The 12,447-nt window shown below is 38.9% G+C and overlaps 1 protein-coding gene across 1 annotated transcript in view; it reads left to right on the top strand.

Moving 5' to 3' along the window:
- RYR2 (ryanodine receptor 2) overlaps window positions 1-12,447 on the top strand; it is an 810,210-nt gene that overhangs the window by 220,035 nt on the left and 577,728 nt on the right. The window contains exon 2 of the mRNA XM_019549810.1: window positions 1,767-1,886. Coding sequence (XP_019405355.1) covers window positions 1,767-1,886 — 120 coding nt within the window. The remainder of the gene's footprint in view (window positions 1-1,766; window positions 1,887-12,447) is intronic.

Genomic DNA, 12,447 nt, shown 5'->3' with positions numbered 1-12,447 from the left:
AATGAAGGTTTTACTGGAATATATTGTTGCCTCTACAGAAAAAGCAGCTCGCAAGTAATGAAAAGGGCCCATTTTCATAAATATCGGTTGTAGAGTACAGAGAAGAAAGGTCCTAACTTTTAGATATTTGACGTCTGAACTGTTTTATGCGTGAAGTTATTTTGTGATCTGTTGGATTTTTTTTTTTTTTGTGGAGATAGTGGAGGAAGTTTTTGAGTTCTGTCAGTGTCATGCTGTCACATAAAATGTGTTAGTAACTGGGCCTAGAATTTATAAAGACTAATGCCAAGGGGTTAGATTTTATTGGCTGCACATGTGTCATTGTCTGAAAGAATGAAAGATTTGGAGCAGTGAGAAGAATGTATCAGTATCGCAGATAAGAACATTCTTTTTTCCCACTCTACTTCTGTTAAAGTTTACTCTTATGCCTATATGAATTAACTTTTTAAAGTAGTATTTAAACTGCATTAAACTTCTGCGGGCGCCCTTGTATTCTTAAGTAAAAGGGCTTTAATGCAGTTAAGTTTAATAACTAAAATAAAGTTTACTTAATTTAGCTTAGGTTTAGCACTAAAGTAAACTAGATCTTTTACCTGCTCACCTAAAGTAAATCAAGTTCAACTGAATGCATTCTGAATAAGACAGTTTATAAAGGGTTTTAATGTTGTTGTTTGTGTAATCCCCTTTCAGTTCACACCACTTACGAATTTTGATCAATTTAATTAGCATCCCTATGTAGATAAGATATACAGCATTTTTTTGAAGTTAAAAACTGCTGTGATGCACTCTTTTTATGGTTTCTCTGGCAGCTTGCACACATTTAAAAAAAACAAACTGCACTTTACTGGAGGAAGCAGCTCATTAGTTTAGCCTGGTTCCACAGTGTCTCCATAAGGTGCTTCAGTGGGGCTTTTGGGCACTTCTATTCAATAGCTGATTCAATCAGCTATTAGATAAATGCGGCAAAAAAAGCCCCACTAAAGCACCCAGTCCTAAAGTGCTATCTCTTCTGAACATGTGCTGGTCTTGGAATGGGAGCGCGTGGAGTTTAAAGCTTCTGGTTTGTTTGTTTTTTAAACTTCTGAAAGCATTGTTGTGTAGTTTCTTATGTGCTTGTGCTTCCGATTGCATCAACAACATACATTTTTCTTATGGTACATTTTATGTGCCTGATATAAACCTAACCTCTTCATAATCATCTCTATTTAAATTATTATAGGACAGTTGTCATTTTGCTTCATAAATCTGATTTACCAAAGTGTTCAGGTTTAAATATACATTATCTTGGTTGTAGTATAGTTCTTGCAATATTGCTAGAACATTAGATTATTACTGCAATACCATGTCATTACTGAGTCGTCAGTCCTATAAAGGGAGCCATCCACTTCAGAGACAGATTCCTTTGGAGGATCTACTTTTTAAAGTCAATAGCAACTTTTCTTTCATTACATTTGTGGGAAGACTGGAGCCTCTAATCAATTTGGTTCTTTGTTTTGGATCAGTTTTGAATATTAATGCTTGATACTTGATTCAATGGCGTACAAAATCAACCAACAAATGAATACAAGCATACACCCAAGTACGTTACTGTAATTAGTGGGTGTTCAATCTTCTTAATCTGCATTTCAGAGAATGAAAGCTATGCTGGCATTTACCTGCTGTTGCTCTTTATGCATGATTTCAGCTATGACTTCATAAATGCTTCCCAGAATCCTGTTGGATCAAAACCCTGACCATGTTCCATTTTTGTCTTTGTTGTTTGGTAGGACGATGAAGTGGTTCTGCAGTGCACTGCAACTGTTCACAAGGAACAACAGAAACTGTGTCTTGCTGCAGAAGGATTTGGCAACAGACTCTGTTTTTTGGAATCCACTTCAAATTCTAAGGTATAGCAAGCTGTCTGATACAGTGGTGTTTTAAATTTCATTAATGAGTTTTGGGGATTTTTGTTGGTACAAAATAGCTCATTGTACATCTAGTAAACAAATTATCTAAGGGCATAGACAAATCGCATATATCCCCAAACATCACATTTTAGTTTCTTGCAACATTTAATCATCTTTTTGTCGTGTACAGGCTGGATTACTGAAGTGCACTTTCTTTTGAGCTACCCCTGAATGCCGTCTGGCAGAGGGAGCTCATTTCAGGCATCTGTGCTTTTCTGTTATTTGCCAGTTCACAAATTTGGTGTTGTGTAGTGCAAAGATGCATTTGTTTACTCTGGCTTTAAGGCCACACCAGAAGATATTTATCCTACCAATGATATAAGCAAGATTTGATTTTGGGTTTTTTGCCTTGGTATAATTGTTGCTTTAAATTGAGTTAATGTTCCAAAATAGTACAATTCTAGGTTAAATATTACAGTATTAATTATGATTTATTTATTATTAAATTATTACATTCATGTATTTATTTTATGTATACAAGGTGCTATTACTGAATTATTTACATACCACACAGTTCTTTCTCCCAAAAATCAGATCTCTAAAACAGAAGGGGGTGGGCGTTATTTTAAGCAGGGAAACTGATTTTTCTTTGTTGAAGTAGAAACCTGGAGGAATAGAAACATTGCAACATCACTACAAGGTGGCTTCTGGGCTTCTCCCTCTGTCAGCCTTCAGAAGGGAAAGGGCAGGGTTTGCTATAGTGCTAACTCTCAGACACAGGCACTACAGTCAGGATCTCCTGCAGTTAGCATTAAGCCATGACTGGAAAATCTTTCTTTCTTCATTCTGTCTTTCCAACACAGCACATCTTGTTTTGGGGAATGTGATATGCAAGAAGATATGGCTTAATATAGAATGGCCTTAATTAAAAGATTATCTACTATGATGGTTAGTGCTAAATAACGGCATCCATTTTACGCTTTCATACATATTGGTAGCTCTCCCTAAAATAGAGACATTTCTGAGGGCAGACCTGAGCTTGCTGCTTATAGCATATGTGAACTTGATTAAGTAAGTAGCATCTGTTTTCCTTTTTATAAGTGCATTTGTTTGGATACAATATAAACACATAGCATAGTTATGACTGAATACATACATGTTTATAAAAAATCAATGCTAAATACATAGAAGACATCAGAAAGGTAAGATCTCTACAAAGAAATTAGTTAGGTAGGTCTTTTTTAGCTTGCCAACTTCTATAATGTCGCTATTAATTAAATATATTGGCTTCCATACATTTCAAAGTAATACTTTGTTTTCAGTGCCTCATCATGTTGTATGTATTATTCATCATAATAAAAAATTATTGGAATATTAATGATTCATTATAATAGCAATGATACTGATGAATTCATTCAGGCTCTTCCATTCTAAATGAATCTTTTTAATAATAAAAATGTGTCAGAATGGAAGTAAGTATAGTGCTGGCTGCCTGTCAGGCCAGAAAAGCTAGTCTGTTTTAATGAGTTTATTATCACTCAATAATTTTGGATATTAAACTTCGTCCTCCATCAGTCTGCACACACAGACAGACTTTCGCCTATACATTCTTGCCTTGAAGGAAAACAAAATAAATTTCAAAGTAGTTTTCAGTTCCTCCTCTTTGCTCTGATCTTTTCCTGGTGCCTAATGACTGAGCCAGCATCTATGCTGCTAGTTTTATAAGACCTTCCATAAGAAAGGCAAGACCACTGTTGTTTTAATGTTTGAAGGCTCACAAGCCCTTAGATGAGCTCGGGGTGTGGGGGGGAATGAAGACTTAAGGGAACCGGAAGATCAGTACAAGCCAAGCATAGAAAGAACAAGCGTAAGTGTTTTTTACTGTAACAGTATGGTCCAACTTCTAAGCAGCCAGGGGTCACATTTAATGTAAGATGTAACTTCATTAGAATAAATGATGGGGCAGGGGATGGTATATCCAGACTATCCTTTGAAACATTTTAGCTGTCAAAACACTGGCAATCTCACAATTTGAAGATAAAAGAAGTGCAAGGGTGGCTATAATGAAATCAAGGCTTAAATATCTCCAGTTTCACTTTGTGGGTACTGCTGATATCACATTACTAATTCTCTAGCTGCTTTTAAAAGTTTCGAAGGAAAAAAATTGAGTAGACAAGCATAGATTTCTAATGTAAACAACAGAGAGACACTTTTCAGTCCTTTTTTAAGTGTAAGGAAGTAACAGCAAAGGGGTCAGGCCTTACCTTTGTGGATGATTTTGAAGATGTTTATAGCATTAGAGATAGTAGATTTAATTTTTTTTCAAAATGTTGGCAAAAATGGTCACCATTTTATAATATTTTTTTCCTCATTCTTTTTAGCCAACTGTAGTTCTTGTCAATGGCCATTTGGCTCTATTTCTCTGTATTTGACCTAGAGTGTTATTTTGATGAAAAAAGCTTGCTGATGTAGTAAAATAGTATTATCAGTAAACTTAGCTTTCTTAAGTGAGTCATTTTTCTTAAGATCTAAGTAATGCACACTGCCTAGAAAAGCAAATAAGGTTATCGTTTCTGGTAATATCCTTCAAAAATGTTTCTTTCATCTGAAATATAGAATACATATTCCTTCAGCAGTTATTCTGCCTGTCCTAAATATACCTCTGAAAATTATATCAGTCTGGAGGCAAGAATGCGTCTTAGATCAGTATTATGATTGAGTTTTCCTAACTTCTCGACTGTTTGCTAGAAGCATTTTCTTTGTGTCAATAGAAGAGCAGAGAAATCCTCTATACTTATGGCAAAAAACAGTGTTTTCCTCCTGCTGCCAGAAAGTGAACTATCCGACCTTAAATTTACAACATTATGATTTATAGAAGACCTACCATAGATCTTATTTTTAGAGGTTTCTGAAATGTAATAGCTATAATTTTTCTTTCTCTTTTGAGCTCCCTGTATTTTAGACTTATGGAACTAGGACTTTCTGGCTTTGCAAATAGTTGGGATATAAAATAATATTCTTGATTTAAAGATTAGGAAAAAAAACAAACCCTGTCTGTGGAATAATTTAAACAAATCTTTTTCTTGTTCTAGGTATATATATATTTTCTTCTCTCCCTTAGAGCTCTGTGTATTTTGGACTCCTAGAACTAAGACATTCTGGGTTCACCTACACAAGATGCGAACTGCGCAGTAGTTTAACATTGTGCAGTAGCACATGAGACAAAACCCATGCTAATATGCTACTGTGCAGTAGTATTAGGCTGTTGCACAGTTAGCAGCTGAAAAAAACCCATGCACTGGCACTACTGTGCAGTAGAGCCAGTTAGTGCTCATTGATTTAGTACTTGGTTATCCAAGTACTAAACTAAATGTTCAGTAACTATGGTGCATTAATGAATGTGTAGACATGGCCACTGGCTGCATACTGGCAGATATTGATTAAGATGTTAAAACTTTTAGGACATATGTGTAGCATTATGGCGTATTGTAAAGACTTTACTTGTACTCATTTGGAATGATATTTGTAACCCCACTATGAAGTAATGCATTTATCCTCAAATGTTTACTTATTAATGTTGTGTGATGGGTAAGTGAGTTTTTAACTTTTTCCTTGGTCTGTTTGATTGCATGGGAAGTAGACTTTGGGGACATTGAGTCTGAGCTGTTCTATTCCTTGAGGGTTTTGCCAGTAATTTAATGGAAAGCTGGGTCAGGTGCAGAACTACAGTTGGTTTATAGGCTTCTACTTTATTAACTTTTTACATAGCAGAATTATGACTTGAAGGTGGAAAGTTTTTTGGTTTTGGTTCCTTCACATATCCCAGCTCTGTCCTATTTTTTTCTGTAACAGACTTTTGAAAATCTTAATTTCTCTGGGAACCCAACAAACAATATTCCATGTGAAATATTTTTTCTCCTTCAATTGTGAATAAAGTAAACAATTTGGACCCTGTGTATTGAGTTATAGGCCAACTAAAGTGTTTTATTTTTTGACTTAGGCCAGTGAATTGATTCATGGAATCCAACTTTTAATTTCTTCCTTATGTCTAGACTTTTCTGTGTCTGTCTTCCATTTTTGTGTCTTATATGTAGTACTGTGTGAATTCTCAGTATCCAAGGTGTTAAAGAAATTCTTTGACTTCCACTGACAGAAATTGTTTATGCTATAAAGTTTTTTGATTGATAGGTGCAACGTATGAGTAAACTAAACGACTGAATTTGGACCCTGTCACAGGGACACTGAGGTGTCCTGTGCCTTAAGTAAAGAAGGTGGGCTGCTGTCAATCAGCAGGGCAGCCCCAGGTGCAGGTTGCTATGGCAACCAAGTAGGTCATGTGACCGGAAGGGGGCAGGGCCGGGCCCTGTATAAGCAGCTCAGGCTGGAGCCTGAGAGCAGTTCCCCTCCGGCCACTGCACGAGCAGGAGCTCTGTGGCAGAGAGCTGAGCAGCAGGGCCTACGGTGGCAGTTTGACCGCTGCCATGATGCGAGGGGAGAGGGAGAGCCCTGAGAAAGGTATTGGTGAGAGCCAGCATTGCATGTGGTTTGTGTTATAAGCCGGTGGGCTTTTTGCTTGTGTTGTAGCCACGTGGCTCACGGTTTGTTATGATTACACCGGAGGACCGGGTGAGGCTGTAGGGGTGCGAGGAGGCCTCATGGGAGTGCCCCAGTGGCTTGGGGGGTTCCTGGTGCCCAGCAGGGGTGCAGAGAGTGGTGCCACAGTGGGCACAGCGGACGAGTGACAGGATTCAGAAGGGGGCCAGGCAAGGCTTGGGTCGCCTGAGCCCAATTGGATGGTCGTTATTTGTAGGACTTGGAGAGGGGACAGGTAAGGCTCAGGCTGCCTGAGCCCATCAAAGTAAATACCCAATGCGGATTGCGGGATAGGCCCAAGGATGCCCAGAGAAAGGGGCGCTGGTGGTGGGCTGAGCTCAGGGGGCGCTAGGTAGGGCGCTAGTGGCAGGCCAAGCCCAGGGGCACCAGAGAAAGCGGGCACTGGTTGTAGACCAGGCCCAGGGGTGCCAGCAGATGGGCGCGAGTGGCAAGCCAAGCCCAGGGGGCGGCAGGTAGAGTACTGGTTACGGGTTCAGTCCAAGGGGGCGCCAGACAGGGCGCAGAAGGTTAAGGACCAGACAACATCCGGGAAGAACTGCGAGGCTTGGGGCGTGCTAAAGGGGAGGTAAGGAGGCACGCATAGCCCTTAAGGCAGGGGTGCGCAGAGGCACCCATACGGAATAGGGGTAGTAATATTCATACCGTTCACCAGGGAAAAAGGCAGCCTCCCATCTGAACCAATTATCATCAAAGACATGGCGGGCGAGAACCAGAGGGTGCTGAGTACACCTTAGGTGATGGTAGGGGGCGCTAGGGAGTTCACGGCTGCTCCTAGGCCCCCACCCCCTGACAGACCCCTTGTATATGTATCTCTCTGTATGTGCATGTGTGTATAAATACATTGTATGTCATCAAATGTATACATGTACCTAGGTAGACAAGGTTCTTTGGGTAAATCTGGTATCTTTTATTAAACCAACTGAAATGGACCTAGACATGTACCTACTATACATGTATGTGTGTAGTCAAGGGGTACTACTATTAAGTTAAAGGCCAATTAAAGTATTTTCTTTTTTTATGTATACTGGTTAATTAATGGAATCCAAGTGCTATCTAGTTATTCTGGGGATTTCACCAACAGTATTAACAACAGGAACAATGCTGTCCTTTGTGCTCCATAAATTATTGTAATTCTCTCTGTGACATGTTGCCAAAGTAAATATTCATATTTAATGGCTAGGAGAGCATTTAATCTTATATAAACATCTACAAGACTCATTTAGTGTAATATTTCATTTAGCAATTTAAAGAGAATTCTTAATAAATTCACATGTGCTTTTATGTCGTGTATTAGTTGCATTACTTTACTACTTTATTTAGATATATAGTTGGAGCTGGAGCATACGTGAAGGTGTTATATATCTACTGAGTCACTCTGGTCCTCCTGAATGCACGTTTCCCATTTTGATACAAGCAAATATCATGTGTTGCAATTGAAATGCAAGTGCTTTACTAATTAAAACACGTACTATTTTCTTATTCTCCATAAATAATAGGCTCAATTCAGCCTTGCTATAAATGGGTGCAAACACTCTGAAAGGCAGATGTAGGTATATTTGGATACCAGATTTGATTTTGACTGTTGAACTTCATTCCTAAAACCAGAACCAAAATTCTTTAAATAGGTGAAAAAACTTAATTGAAAATAATTTATACTTTTAAAAAGTATTTGGAAGTAGAGGATAGTTTTAGGTTACAAGCTATATTTGAGATATTGCTGGACAAACGAACTTCAGAAAACACCAGACATTAGACTAAAATATTTATATAAATCTGACTTGTTATAGTATCTGAATGTCTTTCAATTTTAATGTATTTACTCTGACAGATCTTTTTAAGGCGGGGAACCATGATTGCTCCATTTATACAAAGGGAGACTGGGACACTGAGAAAATGAATAAGTCTGTCTGAAAGGTAAACTTTAAGGCAAGGTAAACTGAAAGGCAAGAATTGTATTTCATGAAAAAGTACTGAGGTTTATATATTTGTTTTCTTCATGCATTGGGAGGAAACCAAGGCCTCTCAAAACTTTTCATGAAAGAACAGAGAAACCCACCTAGTCTGTAGCCTAGGAGTGAAAGTGCTCTTTTGAGATGTTGGAGAATTTAAATTTAAGACGTGATCTGAAGAACACGGAGCTTTTCTTGTATCCTAAGGAGTTCTTTTACTAGTAGGTTCTCAATTTCCCTTCTTGGGGATGTCCTACTTCTGGTGTAAATAATGGAGTATTCAGTAGAGGAAGGGAGGGGAGGGGACAGGTGGGGAGGGAGGGCACAACCTGGGATATAGAAGATCCGGGTCTAGATATCTAGATACCCCTATTCCAGGTCAGGCAAAATAGATTCTTCAATTGTCATATCGGGAAACATTTCTCTCTCTCTCTCTCTCTCTCTCTCTCTCTCTCTCTCTCAACCAGAATTCCATTCTAGATGCAATGAACATTTGGTTAAAACTGATATTTATGCAGAAAGTTTTGGCTATGACAGAGCATTTTACAGTGGAAAATTGTGTAATGAAGAATTTCTGATCAGCTCTAAAACTGAATTATTTGTCCAGAATTGCACAGCAGTCCACCATTGCAAAAATCTCCTGTCTCCCAAGTCCCAAGATCCTAGTAAGCACTGGGCCTTTCTTCCCCTTCCATAAGGTGTAAGAACCTGCTCTTATGAGACTTGAAGCCTAGTTTTGCGTCTTGAAGATATCTAGTTAGCTTGAATAAGCTTTACATGAAAATTGGCATTTTGGACTTATCCCTTTCATTCCTGGCTATTTTGTTAATTCACCATTTGTGTGTTGGGCTAGGAACAGACATTCAAAAAGCCTGAGCCTAAATTGATTCAATCTTTGCAGGCTAGTCTAACCTGCCTAGGCTGAACTGGTTTGTAGCCATATAGACATTCCCTCTGGATTGAAGAAATGCAGGCACATGCCTGTAGTGGCTCAGGCTAGAAGCCAGGGGTTCCAGAGCAGCCCTTCCTTCCCTTCCACAGTGCTAAGCTGAGTGGAGGGTATAGCCAGGCCTCAGCAGGATGCTCTGGATAGGGAGGAGTCACCCCCCCCCCCCCAACCCTCTCACTGCTCCTGACTAGTGAGGGAGCCAGCAGGAAGTTGATAACAGCATTTAGCATCCTATCAAGAAAACAAAAGCTTCTCTCATTAGTTCAAGTTCTTAAACAGCCTTTCCCAAGGAAGCAATGGAGGGACATTACCAGCTGAGCTGTTGATTAGCTCCAAAAAGCCCTAAGTGGGCACAGTCCTGTCTGCCTTACACAGACACTTCTCAGCATTAGCTAGCATACCACATGCTGGCTATGGTCTGTGCTGTGGGAGAGGGGAGGGTGGAATCCCTGCTTGAGCATGGAGTGCTGAGGGGGGAGAGGGGCAGGAGGAAGCCAGGCAGACACTGCTGTGTTTGCAGTCTCTGCCTGAGCTTCAGCTAGGGGCTGGGTCAGCCCTGCTCTTGAGCAGCAAGCCCTGCCTAGGGTTGCAAAGCATCTGGGTTCTTGTTTTCTTGTATGCTGGGGGTTCTTGTTTAAGTTAAACCAGGAAGGGGTCTGGGACAGACATTGCATAAACTGGTCTGACCCAAATCAGTTAAGTCTGATACTACATTGAGCAAGGTTTATCTCAAACCAGTTTCAGCTATTATCAAACTGGTTTATGTGCACAGAACTCTGCTCTGTTACAGGTTTAAACCAGTTTTTGATTATTTAAACCAGTTTATGTGTAATGTCTGTCCCTAGCCTTAAAGTTTACCCTTGCATTCACTGATGATCTGCCAATGTTTCAAAAATTATCCAGGGCCACTTTTGTGGTTTGTTAAGAGGCATAGGATGAACAAAATCTTCTTGGGCTGCTTTCCAGTTCCTAGTTACTGAAATAGAAAATTTTCCATGCAGTATTTTTAACTGACAGTACATACTTCATAAAATAACAGTAAAGATTAAAGGAGAAGCCTGGGATAAAGGATCTCCCGCCTTCTGGATGAGTGTTGCTGTAGAGCCTTAAGTTAGGTGATATTAATTGCTGTGTAATGTACATAAGACCTAAATGCTGAATGTAGAATACATTTAATGCAAAGTGTTCCTTTATTCACCTAAGAAAGATTCAATTTTCTATTGACTTTATATGGCATACCTTTGGTTCTGTTTTTTATTTTAATTTTAACAAGCCAGACAAGCTTTTCCTTTCATTTTTTCTCTCCCTACCATTTTAATCTCAGCATTTTTCTTACTTCGGGGATTTTATTTTTCCACTTGTCACTGACAGTAGCTCAGTGAAATCTTGTAGCTTTACTATTTGTATGATTGCAAAGCACTTGCTGATAACTGAAGTAACAGAAAGCAATTATTTCAGATATTTAAATATATATCACATTAGCAGTGTTTTATGTAAACATTTCTAGGACCATTTTTTTTCTTGTATTTGATTATTTGTTTTTACAACTGAGGATTCAGCATGTATATTCTGTATATACCTCTGGGGCCCCTGCCAGCCCAGAGCTGCTCTGTCCTGGCTCAGTGCTGCAGTCCTGGGTACGCATGCAGACACTGTGCCCAGGAGTAGCTGACTCTGGAATAAACTGTGCCAGAGTTTATTTCATTGCCTTAATAACTCGTGTAGATGAACCCCTTAGGAGCAATCTTTACTTCCTTAGCTCATTTGTATTGAACTAATCTATGACTGTATACATACACAGACATTATTGTTATCAGCTAAAATGCACTCATGAATCTTAACAAATAGATTCATGCAAACCATAAACATCTACAATTAGAGCTAAAATAGAGGCTCTGGTGGCTTTCCTTAGTGTTAGTTCTTTTAGTCGCCATATAACCAGTCATAGAAGAGTAGCTTACAAAAAAAACAGCATAGAGAGCACAGTGCTCATCTGTGAGATTTTGCACAATTCGCCTCTGCTGCTTGATGCTGCTTTTTTTTTGATCCAATCCTGTTGCATTCACCAACTTCAGAATGTAGCACCTTACAGTGGGTTTGGGCTCTTAGTTGTACTGGATAATTCACTTTCATGAATATAAAAAGATTGGGATATAGCTAAATGCAGCTTGCAAGAAGTTTATGGACAAAAATTGCTATTTTCAAACATTTGTATGTGTTTGAGGCAGATGATCCAATCAACCTCTTCTAGTACTGTATATGCAGCCATATACCTTTTAGGAAAGGAAGACCAAGACTCAAGCAGCAGGTTATGGGGAACTGTCCTAAAGTCTTTTCTTCTCTGATGGTCTTAAACTTGAGGAAGCTTGGCTTGTGTCAGCATGGGACAGAAAAAAGTGTGTCTTTAAGGATTGCTTGAGGATCAGCTTGAGGAGGAGGAGAAGGGGTGACATTGACCGGAGAGAAGGATGTAGCATGACCCTACTGGCTCTTGTGGACCCAGCGGGAGAGCTTATAAGCCCATCCTCCCATTATTGTTTCTGAAGCTATGGATCAAAATGCAAATAAAACACAGCTCTTATGCTAGAGAATCTTGATTTGAGATCATGCCTTGAAAATAAGAACTTGATGTAAGAGAGTCGATGCATACAAAAAAACCAAAAACCAGTTTTGTCTGATTTAGGTTTCAATTAAGATCTAATCATTTCAGTACTACTCCTTTTAAGAGGAACAGTTGTAGTTATCATTTCATTATATTTTGATGTTCTGCATAAATCGAGTCAATCTGTTTAACAGTATCAAGGCTTTTTTACACTCTTTTCAAAATAAATACTTGGAAAATCCTGTTGGATTTTTGTCTATAAAAAAAAAAAATACAGAGCCAAAAGAGTCTTGGGACTGATGTTGTTATGGGACTGGAAACAGATGATTTTACTTCCAGACTAGTGTAGTTGCTGTGAAGCCATTAACACAACTTTTATCATACAAGGAGTAGAGCAACCTAAGATGATTCTGAAGTCATAAACCAAAGAAACATTTTTGCTACATC

This window comes from Crocodylus porosus, unplaced genomic scaffold (genome assembly GCF_001723895.1).
Source record: "Crocodylus porosus isolate Cpor-Errol unplaced genomic scaffold, CroPor_comp1, whole genome shotgun sequence".
Classification (NCBI taxonomy): domain Eukaryota; kingdom Metazoa; phylum Chordata; order Crocodylia; family Crocodylidae; genus Crocodylus; species Crocodylus porosus.
The sequence above is the reverse complement of the archived record's forward strand: the minus strand, read 5'-3'. Positions and strand labels throughout refer to the sequence as shown.